This window comes from Diabrotica undecimpunctata, chromosome 7 (assembly GCF_040954645.1).
Source record: "Diabrotica undecimpunctata isolate CICGRU chromosome 7, icDiaUnde3, whole genome shotgun sequence".
Taxonomy (NCBI): Eukaryota; Metazoa; Arthropoda; class Insecta; order Coleoptera; family Chrysomelidae; genus Diabrotica; species Diabrotica undecimpunctata.
This window is the reverse complement of record NC_092809.1, coordinates 103,006,774-103,024,213: the sequence shown is the minus strand read 5'-3', so window position 1 is coordinate 103,024,213 and position 17,440 is coordinate 103,006,774. Positions and strand designations below refer to the sequence as shown.

Here is a 17,440-nt window from a genome sequence, read left to right as displayed (position 1 = left end):
AGGGGTTATCAGTAATGTCTGTGTCTAATCATTCTGTTCACATCAATCACATTCCAACAGGTTAAAATCCAATAAAATATTTGTATATTTAATTGACTTTTTTGATGATTAAAATTTATTATTCTTGACAAAAACAAACAATAAGTCCCACATTCATATAGACAATGAAAAATGTATGGTTATATTTCACTACCCGATCGACTTCCCAGTTTATTTACGTAAGCTCTGTTTGTCCATTAGTTTATGTTGTTGGCGTGTCATTAGTATTTGCTGTTCTCTCCATTCTGAAATCCATCCGTTGTAAACTGCAGAACTGTTGGATTTGGTACACCCAAGGTATTTTCGAATTCAATCGAATTTTTTTATACAGATCACGACATTGTTTTATTGATCATACAACACAATGGCAATCGCTGTGACATGTTACACGTTTCCACTTCTATATTCGTTTCTCAGTAGGTACGAATTGTCGTAATTGTCACATTGACATTAAAAATTTCAAACGAAGTTCTGAAAGAATAAACAAATAATTAATACAATGCCTATTACGTTGTATACCGTCCAAGAAAAAGTGCAACTTGTAACATGGTACTTTCAGGATCATTCGATTCGCGAAGTAATTGATTTATTTTTTGTTACCTTCGAAAATAGACCCTCACCAAGTGTTACAGCAGCTAAAAATACCATTAAACATTTTCAAACTTCGGGATCTGTAAACAATTGTAAAGAGTGTCATGAAGGTAATGAACCACGTGTCAGACCTGTCGAAGAGGAGCGTCAAAACAGGGATATTGATATTTGTGCTTTTGTGGAAACTAGTGAACCCTGAATAGTGTACAAATTGCTAGGGAAGTTAACAATGCTCGAACTGTCCAGCAAGATACAACCAACACAAGAACTGTTTCCGGAAGATAACTTTAGGCGGATGGAGTTTTGTGAATTTATGTTGTTACATTTTCATTACATAATAAGACACAATCCATCCGTTGCAAGGTATTATTCTCGGAAAACAAGCACCTCAGTGTGGCAGTGCGAACACAGCATCCGCAAAAGTTAAATGTTTGGACTGAGATGTCGGGCGACCATATTGTCGGTCAAATTTTTATCGATAGAAACCTAAACGGACCCAAATATTTACAACTTTTACAGAATGAGATCTTTCCGGCAGTTCGACGCCTTCCTGTTAATTTTCAGGAGATTTATTTCGAACAGGATGGGTGTTCTGCTCACAACTCTAGAGCAACTATTGACTTCCTCAATCGAACGTTTCCTGATCGAATGATAAGTACACGTGGTGCAATTAAATGGCCCGCTAGATCCTGTGACTTAGCGCCTAACGATTTCTTTTTTTGGGGTTTTCTTAAAGAAAACATTTATAGGAAACCAGTTTGAAAGTGCCACAATCCTAGTCGAATTAAGGGCAAAATACTTCATTTCTCTGCAAGCATTACACCAGCGCTACTCCAAAATATGAGGAGAAATCGGTATGATAGATTTGGTTACTGTTTAGCACAAGGAGGTGGAATATTTGAGCCCTTAATTCATTAATCTGCTTTCCCAACTTTTATTTTTTGTTAGGTACATTACGAAGTTTGTAGGTTCTTAATTTGGTTGTATTTTTTATGTTTAAGTTTGGAAGAATTTTATTATTTTTTTTTTGTTTAAAAGTACAAACGATTCTTATTCTGATTTTTTTCTTCTTGCTTGTTTTATTGTTATAAGCTTTGTCCATAAAATTTGTACAATTTTCAGTGACAATAAAGCATATTACTTATTTACTTAGTAAAAGTACTTAGTTACTTAGTAAAAAATAACCAAAAAATTAGTTTTAGAGCATTATAATAAATATACTCTAGAGATGGGATTGGAATAAATCTTCATTCATATGGTCAACAAAACAATGTCGTTATCTGTATACGATACCCCCTCACTTTTCATCGAGGATAATGAGAAGGCTGATTTTTCCGAAAGTAAGCTTTATCACGCAACACAGTTCATGATAAAGTTAACATTTGGGCGACCTAAAGTTATTTTTAAAGAAAACTGTATGTTATACTTGGGGAGAAGATACTGAGAAAATAGACAAAAATCCAGTTCTCAAAAAAAAAAAATCAAATGTTCTACCTAGCAGGGGTAATATTTTTTTCGTGGCATCTATATCAAGAAAAGAAAAGGTTATAATGCGAAGACTAAGGAACTGACATACGCATGACTCATGGTTATCTTATGTCCTCCAAAGATGTGCCGTTATCTAATCACTGTAATGGTGCCCAACTCACTGTTAACCCTTAATAAGACATGGGATAAAAGGAGAATTAATTTGTTTGTTTATATACTTTTGGTATCTAAGGGAGATAAATAAAACATATTTTTGTTGAAATAAAAAATAATTTGAAAAAGTACAATGTGAAACAATTCATTTAATAAAAAAAAAATACAAAAATGCATATATGGGTGACAAAACTAATTTAGGTCTCAAGTACAGCAGTGTGAAATGATTTAAAACATTTTTTTGGGCATAAAGCTACTTGACAATAACTACATAATATAATGTTAGTTCGTTTTTCTTCTTTTTTTGTTGAGCCAAATCTGCATCTTGTATAATTTTTTTCTGGTATATCTGGTATGTCTGGTACATCTGGTAAATGTGGTCCTACATTTCTCAGCCGAATTTCGTCTGGATCACCAAAGTTTCCCGCTTTTTTATTTTTTAATATCACAGGTCGAGATGGCTTTACTGTAAAGTCACCTATCAGAGCTCTTCCAAGGCGAAGCCTAAAATCCTTGTGGGACGTATTTTTTTGATCATGAATTCTTGTGTACATAATATATACATTAATCACACTTGCATTTAAAAGAAAGAAGAACAATCTCATCCACGATATTCTTGACTTCCTACTTATGGGATATGATGCCCTAAAGTGGTCAAAGTGATAACACCTCCCATGTTTAGTGTATAATCTGCAATAACTTTTGGGCACATTATATCTTTCTTTGTGTCATCTCTTTGAGTACGTTTTATCATGATTACTTCATATTGTTGATTGACAGTTGTAATATCCGTGACTTCTTTGGTATCCAACCACTTTATTGCTATTATAGGACCACTGTCTAAACAATAGAATTCATTCTTTCGAAGTTTTTCATTTTTGGTTTGCTTTTTCCACATGAAATCGGGTCAACCTTTGTGATTAGGTCTGAATGTACCTGTAGCATACAGCTGTTTAGCATATACATCTTCCAACAGTTCGCAACCTGTAAAAAAGTTATCAAAAACAACCAAAGATTTGTGTGGCATATCTTGCCATAATTCAGTTACAACCTTGATTCCTAAGTCATCAATTTCAACGCCTTTAGTTTTTCCGGTGTAGATAATAAACTGGTACAGATACCCAGGAATAGCATCAAACTTTGCCCAAATTTTATAACCACGCTTAATTGGCTTCTTGGTCATATACCATTTAATAGAACCACATCCTTTAAATTTCACCATACATTCATCAATAGAAAATCGACTTCCAGGATTGGCTTGTTCTTTGAAAATTTCATTTAGTCTATTTATAAATGGTCTTATCTTATACAGTATGTCAAAGTTAGATGAATCTCTCTCTGCAGCTGCTAAATTATCATTTAGATGGATATTTTCTATTAATTTTTTTGAACCTGGTTATTGTAAAAGCTTTGGAAATAACAGGATTATTTAAAAATTATGACTTGACCAATATAAATCTTTGTGTGGTAAAGGGTGCAGTCCTATTAAAATAAAAACACCTAGCAATGCCTTATTTCTTCTTGGCGTGTTTTTGTAATTTTTGCTGTTTTCTTTTTGTACTGCATATAAATTCGTTTGAGCAACAATTTGTTCTATTAGATCAAATAGAACTAAAAAATAAAATATTGGTTGTCTTTTATGGGTGGATTAAACATTTGACTGTAAAACAGACTCAAATTTTGTCATTTCTGGAACATCTGTTTCAGTGGTCCATTGTCCAGTAAAATTAGTTAGCGTAACCACTGAACTCTGTTCTACCAAGACACTTTAATTTTCTTGTGGGCCATTCTCAGATGTTCTTTCAGTTGTGGAATTTACATCAACGGATGTAGAAGGAACATCTTCATCAGTTTCACAAAGCAATTGCCAAATTCTGCTATCAATAACATCTACATCGGACTTACCGCAAACAAAAGTAAATGGGGATGGTATAAAAATATCATCATCATCACCAGAGTCGATATAAACATCAGACCAATCTTCTTCTAAAGCAGCAAGGAGTTTACGTTCTGATAATCCCCTTCTTAAATTCATAATGCTAAAATATAACAGAAATTTTAATGTTTCTGACGCTTGACTTTTGCGTTTTTTTATGGAATTGGACAAGGGGAATAATTCTCCCACCAACTTCAATGACAAAAATCACTATCTTTCCATAAATTTGTATAACAAATTACAAGGTATTTAGCTTGTCCAAACAATATATATCAAAAATACAATTACTTTGTACTTAACAGAATTTTTGGATCCGATTCATCAAATAATTTGCGAAATTGTAATAAAAATTAACTTTTAGCTGCAAGAAATATAATAACCTGTATAATAAATTCAACATTCTGTGTATTGACAGCAACGATCGAAATTTGGCGGCAAAGTAAAGTGGGAAATATGTTCCCATCGTCTTATTAAGGGTTAAACACATCCCAACCGAATGCCGACATTACCAACACAGCCGCATTGCTAAGCCGTTTCGGAAGACTGATAAATTTCAGTTGAATAATGTTGAGAGTAAAGACAATGTTACGTTAAAATACATAAATAAATAAATATATAAAAAACTCAAAATTTCCGGCATTAATTACCGCCCTTCATTATATTGTTGTCTTTGTTCAACGTATTTTATTGAGAAAAGAGCGGCTTAATTGTATGGGTTTAGGTTCTAGGAGTAGAAAATAGACGTAATATAACCAATAATTCCTGAAACACGTCAAATATGCGCAAAGAACTAGCGGACGGACTGTACATTTTGTCTAATTAATTACATTCAAATGATTTCAGCGTTTTATTCACAGAACAAAATTATCGAAAGAAAATTGAGTAAAAAGTTGATGTTAATGTTCAGATATAAATTATCGGATACACCATACAAAGATTTTAATTTACTATCTGAGAATCAGCCACAACATTACTTTAAAATAACTTTATTTAATAAGAAAATAGCTTCAGAACAATATCATAGAAAGATATTTTTATTTGCTTTTTTTCTTCAACTCCAGAAATCCTATTGCGTCTTTTAATATTCATCTTAATTTTCTCGAGAAACGGATATCGTTATTTCTTAATGAACATCTGTTGATACTTTTATTAAATCAAATAAAAACTATTAGATAAGATAAATAATTTAATTTTATATCATTTCTTATTAAAAAAGATACTAATTAGAAGAGATACTATCTTAGGTACATTATATTACATATTTTGTTTAGACATATCGTTAGCTCAGAATTATACTGTGGTATGTGCAGCAAACGTAAGTTTTGAGAAAAATGAAAAACAAAAAATGCTTCACTGTAACAGAGATACGGGTACACCTAGTTTTGTATCGATTTAAAGTTGGCTAGTATAAATGTATTTACATTTAGAAGACAACAAATATGAAAAACAATGTTTTTCTCGAAATTTTTGTAAAACAAAAAAAACATACAACTATGTAATTTTATTTTATTATTTAATATAGCAACATACAACTTTGTGATAATAAGGACTGTAAAATATGGTAATAACTTTATAGAGAAAGATAAAAAACATGTTTATAAAGGTATGTTTATGTGGTATACATACCATAAATTATTATGACACTATTGTTTTTGGGTAATATAGGTCCATAGTAAGCCTTATCCACTTCTGGCATCCACTTAAACATACTTTTGATGGCCTGAAGTTTGTTTTGAGGAAGTGATCGTGTGACTAATGAACGAGTTGGTTCCTTAATAAATTCTTTCTTTTTGCAGTTAGTTCTAGTTGGCCGACAATCGCGGATGGATACTTTCTTCCAATCATTATGTGCGTGATGACTCACTTTATATCCCTTTTCAAATATGGATTGCGAAAATTTTAATGCAACTACTTGAGTAAATTAACAATAAATTAACAACCATACCTTTGAGTAAGTCAAAGAATTTACATATCTTGGATCGCTAGTAAACGCAACAAACACTACAAGCGACGAAATAAAAAGACGTATAGCAATAGCAAACAGAACTGTTCACGGCCTCCAGAAACATTTAAAAAATAAAAATATAAAACGTGCAGTAAAGCTTAATATATACAAGACCTTAATAAGACCGGTTTTGATATATGGGGCTGAAACGTGAATCTTATCTCAAAATGATAAAAGACTTTTTGGTATTTTTGAGAGAAAAATTCTTAGAAAGATTTTTGGGGCCGTAAATGAAAATGGGTATGGCGTCGAAGATACAACTTTGAACTATATCAGTTATACACCGATCCAGATATTGTGAAATTCGTTAAAGTGCAGAGACTTAGATGGGCTGGACACATTGCTAGGATGTCAGATCACGAATACACGAAGAGATTAACATTTTCAAAACCAGAGGGCACAAGAAGCAGAGGACGACCACGAATGAGATGGATTGATGATGTGGAAGAAGACCTACAGATTCTAAGGGTTAGAAGATGGAGGGAAGTTGCCAGGAATCGACAGGAGTGGCGACTTCTTTGTGAGCAGGCCAAGATCCACAACGGATTGTCGAGCCACTGATGATGATGACTGGAGTAAATACTATAATCTTGTAATTATATTGCAGACCATACGATTTGAAGTCCTTAAAATCGTTTTCTTTCAACTGCAATATCTTGTAAGGCTTTCTAGGACTCACCTTTAACAGCAACCGTAAAATCGATTACAGGAATTACCTGGAGTTGAAAACTTCATTAATATGGATTCGGTGTTTGAATTTTTTTTTAGAAAGAAGGCAATCGCTGCACACATAAGGGAATTTTTCTTTTGTGGTACACAACTATCACTCCACAATACTATGGTTTTCATATTGGGATGATCTCTAAAAACAGCTAGAATTTTGATCAATGCTCTTGCTATATCATTGCCATTTCTAGATATAAGAGCTTCACTTCACAAGGCACAGTATAGTTGTTTCGTTTTGGATAATATTGAAGTTAAATTGTAAACATTTAACTTGCTTTTATAATTAAAGTTACTTACTTCAGCATGAGGACAGCTCAAGACATTTTGTAAATCAAACACTAAAAAATTGTTGTGAGTTTCTCTATCTTTTGTTTTTTCTTCACTAGCCGCATTCTTTGCTTGTATATGCTGATCACACACTGTTGATTGTTCAGCCTCCAATAATATACCTTCCTTATCCCTTATTATACCTTTTTAGTTTGATCTCTTCACATAGATCACAACGATCTTATTTAGGTACATGAAAATAGATATTCTAGTCATTGCAAACTAGTTGCTGATAAAATGACTCTTTTACTAGTTGTTTATTGCATTCACTACAAAGTTCGGAGTAAAGATTATACATTTTTTTAATACTCAAAGATGACTCTAAGTACAGTTGTTGTATATTAGCTCCACAGTAGTAAGATTCTACTACAGGGAATTATCCTATGTGTCTCTTAACAAAATTGACATCTTCAGGTATCTTATATTTTGTGTGTTTTCCTTGGGCAGATATATCAGGTGTATTTGAAATAATGTCCTTTTTCAAATGAGCTGTGTATACAGGGGTTTGGCTGATTGCTAAGGTGCTCAAATAAAAGGTTTTACAGACCTGAATTTCTCGACTGCCTATTTGAAAGTAATAATTAAATGTCTGTTTTCTTCATTTTTTCGTCTGTTTTGATCATTTTTATTTTTTCTATGTTGTTCTAAGAGGTAAGTTTAAAATTTAGGATATATAATTTTGTATTAAAATGTTTTCTTATGTATTTTAGTGTGTTGCAGTAATCTTAAAACTAAGTGTATTTACTGTTAATATAGTAGTTTGACAAATAGTTGACATTTTAAAAATTCCTCACTAACTATTCTGATGTTTTGGCAACGCTGTGGGGTTCTGACGTCGTAAATCTTGAATGACGTGTACGAATTTTTATATGAAAAATACCATATGTAACTTTAATAATTGAAATTCATCGTAATAGAAGGCACATACAACTTAGTAAAACCGATTTTGCAAAAAATGTTACATACAACAGTATAATTCTGAACTAACGATATTTTAACAAAATGTTATCCATTATTTGAATACTTAAAATTCATTTAGGGTGTGTCAAAAGAAGTGGACGCAAATATTTCGCGAAATTTACATTGGATCAAAAAACTGAAAAACATGAATTCAATATTTTTCAAAAATCTATCAAATCGCATAAAACACGATTTACCATCCCACCCCCTTGAGGTAGGGTGGGGGGCAAATTTAAAATCTTAAATAGGAATCCCCATTTTTGTTACAGATTTGCATTTATGCAAAAAAGTAACTTCTTTTCCAGACATTTTTTCAAATTGTTGATAGATGGCGCTATAATAGGAAAAAACGATTTATTATAATACCATAGGGAAATTATGGAAACGGCGACTACTAAATGACAAACAAAAAGACACGTGTTTAATATTTTTCAAAAATATATCGAACGAATATGAATGAATTCCATCAATCTCCAAAAACGCTTAATTTAAATTTTGTCAATATTTTTACGAATTTTTTGCCGGCAATACTTGTTTCTTGTTGTCTGAAATTTCATATTATTATAATAATGATTGTTCACTTTATATAATAGTTATAGACATATTATAAAGATAAAACGCATGTAACTACTAGGTAAAACTAAAACGACAATTCAATAATATTGCAGTCGTCAGAGACGAAAATGTCATTGGGAGCTAGAATTTCTTGAATTTATAACCTATTACAGATCTGTATTATTGGTTAACTACAGCACAGTACCAAAATTGTAGAAAGTTACTAATATTTTCACTGTAGACCTTTGCGGGTTTGAGGGGAAAGGAAATCGACAAGTGAAAGGCGTGCGGTTTTTATTTAGAAAATAATCAGGATTTTAGAACGAATTGATTGTCATAAAAATTATTTTCTTATTTTATAGATGCCTTAGATGAAGATAACTAGTCCTTGTTAAACGTATTTTTTAGGAAAAGCCCTTTATTCGTTTAAATTAATAAACTTATGATTGATTCAAGGATTAAATTTAATTCTTATTGTCGAATGAGATTTAATGACATGGAATTAATAAAAAATATGTTCAAATAAAAACTAACATTATACATAATCTAATCTGAGCCATCTATGTCATCTTTAGATTCATCAGTAGTATCTTGGCCTAGATCCACAATTACTGGGTCCATGGTAATTTCAATGAAGTTATTAAGGTTCCACATATTCTGCTCTTCTTCCACTAGATGCTCAATACATTTTATTCACGAATGTAAGATCACAGTGCTGAAGGCACTATTAAGCAGATTTTTTACATAATTGAATTTGAAAGTAACATTGTTTCTTGTTAGTTCATTATTATTTGAGCCCACATACGTTCTATCGGGTTTAACTCACAATAGTATGGCGTCAATCGAATTACAATTACGCCTCGTTCTCGCGCCATTTCATCTACTACATATTTAATATATTTATCTTAATGACACTGCTAAGTTTAATAGGTCGATTTTCAAAATTGGTTCCTTTTTGTCGTTTGCTTTTCACATATAAATCCTGCCATATTTTTGTCACAGTATGTCCAGGTTTTGAAGATTAGGATCTAAAAATGGAAATTCCATAGTGATCGGTCAATAGAAGTGATATTTTATTGATCTCATGAGAATTGTAAAAAATGACAAAATCGCGCAACGTTTGTTTATTTAACAGCTGTATAGAAACTAACCTCATTTGCGGCAAAATGCAAAAATTGCATACGAATTTTTAAAACGCATTTTGATTTTTGTCGATAGGACACTCTGATCAAAAGATATCGAATTTTTACCGTCGAGTTGATACAAGTTTTGTTTAAAATTTATTTCGCGCGCGTAACTGACATTCAAAATCGCCGCTTCAAGCGTTGTTTCTGAGAGAACAGTTCATTCTACAGAAAAAAGTGATAAACATTTTTGTTCAAAATGATCTCAGCTACATTTCTTGTTTACAAGTTTTTGACCAAAGTTGACAAAATTCTCAGAAAAATTCAACTTGTTCGTATGATGTTTAGAGGTTCAGTCGCATTTTCGTCTCTGACGACTGGTATTTGAATATAGCAATAATCTTTTCGTTAATTTGGCGGTAATAGTATTATTTAAATAAAAAAGATAACGTAATAATATCCATTGTCTTCTGTTATTATGTTTTAAATTTTAATTATAGATGGATAAAATGTATAGTATTAATTCACGATCATTATTTGTAATGTTCAATTGTTTCCCAATACACTAAATTGTAGTTATTTATATGTTATATCGCCAAATATAATTTTTGTTACGTAATTAATTTTGTAATCTGCTCCAATCAAAACTATAAGAAAACGGTTTTAGAGAAAATTTGTCCACCAACACACCTAAATTTACAATATACAATTAATTCGTACCCCCAATGTATGATTTTAAACTATCAAACACGACATTTTATAGTATTTTTGCGTCTACACTTTATCGTCTTTACACAGTTTAATGGCAAAAATTATTTTAATCAATATACTGTGGTTTTTAGCTGAATAATTCTATCTGTATTTTTTAATTTGTTAATTTCCATAGATTCGAATAATGATAGCTTAAAGCCTGCCACTCACGTTCCAACGGCGCAGTATGATTTTGTCGAATGCAATTGCAGTACAATAATGTTGAAAATCGGATGAGAACACACACGTACCCACTTTGCAGCATGAGTTTTACTTTCAAATCAGAAACATGTCAGATAACGATATACTTTTAGCGGCTCTTGCTCTTTGTATAAACGAAAAAAATACAAGGAACGTAGGTGGTGGTGCAAAGATTGGTTGCTGAAATGACATACATACTGTCACGTACATTTATTAGAAGAATTGCGATACAGATTTTAATTCCCTTTTGTAACATATTCGAAAATTATTAATTTTCTTTTTTACCAACTCTTTGTAACGATAAGCCTACCAAAGAGAATTGAAGTACTATTATAAAAATAATACCTCAATCAACCATGGGAGCTTATCGTCTATGCCTTGCCTAGCTCAGTATCTTAAGTGTGAGTTGGTCTTGTCTTAAACTAGGGATTGAACCTGAGCTTTTAGCTGATAGCAAATAAAACAAATTTTAACCAATCATATTTATTAAAAAGAATAAAAAAAACAATAATCAACCCTGCCAAAGCTTAACAATTAATTCGTGAGGATGATACTTATGGCTTCGATTGGCTGTTTCCTGAATATCCAGTTATTCCATATTCTCCAATACAGCCAATAAAATCTGGAATACGGCAAATAAACTCTTGAATATGGTCAATAAATTCGATATGGTCAATAAAGTATGGTTTTGAATGTGTCAATAAACCCTTCAGTATATTCTTCGATATGGTCAATAAAGTATGGTTTTGAATGTGTTAATAAACCCTTCAGTATATTCTTCGATATGGTCAATAAACTAAAATATAAGGAACAACTTGTATTAGTGACACATCAAACAGGGTTTCCCTTCCTTGCGATTTTACAAAATTACAATTAAACAAATAGCGAATGGCAAGGATAAAATGAAATATAATTATTACTACATACTTAGTTAAATTCTGTTCAGATCCCTAGATGCATATAATCAAGAAAACGTGCTTTCGAAAGAAGTAAGGTTATGAATATTGGAAATGCTGTCAGAATTATAGAATAAAGATTACGATGAAAGTACTTACCCCAAGAGAATTTTGTAGAGCATACAATGAATCTTATAATAATGTTTGCCTTCTTTTATAAATTTCAAAAAGAGGCAAAAATTATATTCCCTCTACGTTAGAAAAGTTGTTTGACAGAAAGTAGGCAGACTAAATGAAGTTAGCACGGATCTCATAGGATGTTGCTATATCATGGAATTAGCTTTTCTGCCAACATAGAATATTTGGTCTACCGGACAGAACGAATATTTATTCTACGTGACAGAAAGAGAGAGAAAAGAAAGACAGAGAAAGAAATGAAGAACAGAGGGCGCCAACTACTTTTTAAATAAAAATAGTAAAACCTAAACTCGAGATAAAGAAATTAATAAATTAATAAAGAAATTAAAATAAAATAATTATATAAATATAAATTAATAAGGAAGTGACGTTTATAACGTTACATCTTCATTAGTATCCGCTTTCACTTCTTGAATTTTTATTTCTTCTTTCATGATATAATGTCGATTTTATTTTCCAAAGACGCTCTTGTTCTTTATAAATGTCAAGGAAATCTCTTAAAAATTTCTAGCTATAAGCCGTTTTCGAAATTTACCAGCAAATGATTTTTTTGCAGTCGTGCGATTTTGTCGTTGTCACAATATACACGATCAAATTTACGACCCAACCAACTCTGTCGTACTGCTGCAGACTGACTTGTTTGTCTGCCGTCAAATCGCGTCAATTTGGTCGAATGGTGCAAATACACGATCAAATTACATTCAATTTTTAAGCATTCGACAAAGTCGTACTGTGGCGTTGGAACGTGAGTGACGGGCTTAAGACCTTTATTTTGAGTATTGAGAATATGAAATTGGTCATTAAAAGAATGATTATGATCTAGAAGGTCAAGTGCGTACGTAGAATCTGTTTTTCTATTATTGAAAGCCCTTTTGTGTTCTGCTATACGTTTTTTAAAGGTCCTACCAGTTTGACCGATGTAAGTTTTTGGGCAGCCACCACAGTTATTTCTATAAACCACTGTTTAAGTCTTTTTCTTTTGGCTCTTGTTCTTAATATATTTGCTTAAAGTATTTGTTTGTTCTGAAAGATGGCGTTATTCCTTTCTTTTTTATTTGTGGCTATTTTTATTGATATCTTGCCTGCATATGTAATCGAACAGGAGGTACTGGGTATTTTCGCGGGTGATGGGAAGACTAATTTCAGGGCTTTCTAATGCAGTTTTTGGGTTTTTGAAAATGTTATATTTTATTAACTAGTTCTATTGTGCTTTTTCGGTAATTTAGGTGAAAATTTAGTGTGTTCTAAAGTAATATCTAACAGTTTTTTTGAAATTTTATATGACGGAGCTGTATAAAACGAAACTACAGGTCTTAGTGCGAGGACGGGTTGGTGTAGTTTAATAAAAGAGTATAATTTAGCTGGCTGTGGGTTCATAATATTGCGGTATTTCTGTTCTATTCAATTTAATATTGATTTTGAATTTTCTAACGCCAGTTTAATTTGTTTTTGATACTTTTCCGTAGGATCTGTTTATTGATATGATATTTTGATTATTTAAAAATTCTGTTGTTTTGTTATTATATTCTATTTTATCTATAGCAAAAGTAGTTTTACTTTGTCTGCTTTTGTAAACACTATGTTGTTTTCTACTGATTTATTTTTAATTGGAATGGCTGTTTGGTTCTCTTTTGTAACAGGACTTTTTAGTTTCACTACACAAATCGGTAATAGATTTTGCAATGGCTCTTTTTTCTACTAACGCAATTTCACATTCTACACCTAAATATTCTTAGTTTTTTTATTATTACGTTGAGGCAAGATGTGTGTTTGTATCGTTTCTCTAATAGTTGTATATCGCTATTACTGAATTTAGTATCTGTTAAATTTATTATTCTATTGAAAAAACTATGGTTCGAAAAACTTTTGACGTGACAACGTCTTAAATTAGGTTGTGGCTCGGAGTCACTCATGAAAAAGTGTAACGCCCGCTCACGTCTGTTACGATGAGTTACCGAACGAGAGAGAGGCCCGCCGGACCGGCGAATGCCTTGCGTCTCTCTCCCACTCAAACATGATCGGTCCGCTGCGCGCGCAGCACTAGAAAATTAGGCGCGTTGAATCGGTGCGTGCTTGTGTCTCTGTCTTTCTCGAGCGTTCTTGGCATTGGAAAACCGAGAAAGCGTCATAATACAAGTTCACACGTGTGGTTAAAGTATCGTCAGCTGTGTCTGTAGTGAAAATGTGGAGTGCTTAGATTCGTCATTTACAACAATAAAGGTAAATAATTGTACACTAATATTTTATTATCGTAAACTATGATTGATTGATTAATTGTTAGATTGACACAAAAGTTGAGAAACTGAGTTTATAGGTTATGTCATACTATTGACAAATGTTGATAGTGTTAAGTAAATTATTAGTTTAAATCACTCTGCAATCAATCGTAATTCAGTCGATTGAGAAGAAACAGCGCGTATTGCTAGTCAAACATTTAAAATAACAAATTATAACCTCTAACCTGTCAAAACAAAATCACTCAAATAGAAATTAGTTAAGTTTAAGTTTACATGTACAATGTTTTAGTAAACAAAATATATTTCTATAGTTAAAATTTATGCAATTCTTATTTTCATTCAATTCCTTGTTCCTATTGTGCAATTTAATAATATTCATATCAATAAATATTCTACCGAGAAAAAGACGTTGTCACGTAAAATCTTCGCCCGTAAAGCCGACTTTACAGGCAACCGATTTTTTTATATAATGAAAATTAGGTTTTTTACTACAGCAAATTAGATTATTTAGTTTTTTATACTGGTATTAAATTTTTTATCTATTATACGAGAGTCGTTCGTAAAAAAAGTTCCCTGTGCCGCTTAGAAGGAATGCAAAGTGCTGGGAGAAATCTGGCAACACTGCCTTACGCATAAACTCTCCCTCACCCCACCACTCTCACATCGCTGCGTTGCTCAGTGCCGGCCTAGCAACCTTCGAAGGTGAAGCTCCCGATAGCTGTTACCGCCAGATACAAAATTTAAATGCAAAACGGATTTTACCTATTGACATTCATCTTCAATTAATTTAAGTTTATGGGCAAAAGTGCATATATGTTCAAAATGTTCGCAATTGGTGTAGAAAATTCAGTGAAGGCCGAACGGAAATTCACGATGACGATCGGAGCGGAAGACCTTCAGTTTCAGACAAAATTGAAGAAAAAGTTTGAAAGAATATTGCTCCAAGATCGGAGGTTAACGACATTTCTTTGCGTATTCCTGAGACTTCCCACACCGTAATTCTGAATGACATACTTTAAGATAAACAGCTATGATATCTCGCTTTTTGTATTGGTTTTTTCTGTCGTCTTTCAGCCATCTGGTCTTGCCGTGATGTATACCTGCTTGTGCTGTGTTCTAAGTATAGAGTTTACTGTCAAAAAAATGAGTGTTAATTAAAGCTAAGGGAGGTTCGTTACATTCGGCCAATACAGGTTTGTATTGTCTTCTTTTTCTTCATAAGGATTAGGCTTCGAGGAAAGTCTGGGAAGTGAACCCGAAAGGAAAGCAACTGCCAGAGAAACCAAGGATGCGGTGGAGAGATATTAGTGCAGCAGATTTACGCACTCTAAATATTGAACAAGTAAAAAAAACTAATAATGGGCCGTTACAAATGGAGGCAGATTGTTAAGTCAGCGAAGATCCACTCTGGGATATATGGTAGAGAGAATAACCTTAATGAATCTTCCAAATTCGTATGCCCGAAAAAAATTAATCGTAAAAACATTAATTATTTTAATTTCATACTGAAATCAATATAAAGTATTAAAAATGACTGACTAAAATACTTTTAACTATTTTACTAATTCAAAAACTAGTTTCACAGTGTGAAACTTACTATGAGAACGCACTAGACAAATAAATGTTTTCAGTAATGTCGGATTTCATAGGTTGACTCACCAAATGAGTGAGTCAGGTTCATGAAATTTTGTAAGACCTATTGACCTATACTGATTTGTATATTGCTCGTATTACAAATTTTTTTCTTCCTCTTTATAAGCAATTCTGCTTGTTCATTGGCGGATTAATAACTCTATGGAAAGTTGTCACTCCATCTTTTGCGCGGTCGTCCGATACTTCTGCCTATTGGTGACTTATCTCTTGTTATTTTAACGACACGAATCTCCTCCATTCCGCTTATGTGGTTATTACATTTTTTTTTTCTATTTTGTGTCCATTCATGTATACACTGTACGTTACATTTTCTTGTATTGTTTTCACTTCTCTTTCGATCTCTCTGCAGCTTTTCTGTAATTATTTCTGTTATAATTTTTTGGAATAGGTATCTTGTGGAGTCATTCTGTAAGCTTTCGACTTTTATCTTTGTGGTGTATTCTGGTGTTTTGTTATCACATATATGTGTTTTCATTCGGATTTTGCACAATACCAATTTATGATCGCTTCCTATTTCTGCTGTTGTTACTGGCCTTACATCCAAGATTTGAGAGGGCTGTACCTGTCTATTCGACAGAATATAGTCTATCATAGATCCTTGTCCTCTACTGTTTTCACGAGTGTATTTGTATTGTTCTTTGTGAGGGAAAAATGTTTTATTAATAGGTACCTCGTTTACAAATTTTCATTGTGGTATAAAAAAGTGGTAAATTTTGTCTAATATTGACAATATTAATTTCATCGTTTTAAAATAATATGCAGGTTGTTTATTTATCTTTATAATTTTCTTTGTTTTAGGTACAAGGTCTGGCTAAACAGTTAGACATTAGCGAAAGACAAGTAGAACGATGGTTGAGACTGCGAAAAGCGCAGAACAAACCATCGACTTTAGTTAAATTTTGTGAAAATTCATGGAGGTGTTTATACTACACTCTTAGCTTTATTTATGGTTTAACAATTTTATGGGACAAACCTTGGTTGTGGAATATAAATGAATGTTGGTGAGTAAGGAATTTTATATCTTTAATATATTTCGTAGATCGTTTGTCAGTCACACGTCTTATTCATGGGTGATTAATTTTAGAAACGAAATTGTTTGTATTAGGTAATTCTAAATACCGTGACTCATACGTGTAATTTGTAACTGTTTTTATTTAATTTTTAATGAGTAGTACAACTTATATCTAAAAATTTGAATTTTAAATTATTTTGAAAAAGACAGCAAAGATTTGATTTCACGTACAAAGCGTCTATTTATCTGTTCTAAAAATCGGTAAGATAGTTTCGAAACAAATTCAGATTTCTGCTTTAATCTGAACCTTCTAAAATTGCAAGGTATAACAGACGCTGATAAAGATGTTAATCTATCAGATGTCGCTATTGCGTCCATAACGAAGCCATTTTATTGTTGCTTCTAATAAGACAGAAAAGATTTATTTTTCACGTTGAGAACGGCTATGCATAACTGTTCTGATGAGACTTATTAAGTCGAAATACGTATCAACAGATACATAGACGCTTTGTACGTGAAATCAAATCTTTGCTGTCTTTTTCATTTTATTCGGATCTAGTATGTATGAGTACAAGAAACAAATTCGTTA

General features: G+C 32.2%; 1 protein-coding gene across 1 annotated transcript in view; it reads left to right on the top strand.

Moving 5' to 3' along the window:
* The window catches only part of schlank (ceramide synthase schlank), a 108,906-nt gene that overhangs the window by 13,699 nt on the left and 77,767 nt on the right, over positions 1–17,440 (top strand). Inside the window, exon 3 of the mRNA XM_072537914.1 lies at positions 16,638–16,840. Within this exon, the coding sequence (XP_072394015.1) occupies positions 16,638–16,840 (203 nt within the window). The remainder of the gene's footprint in view (positions 1–16,637; positions 16,841–17,440) is intronic.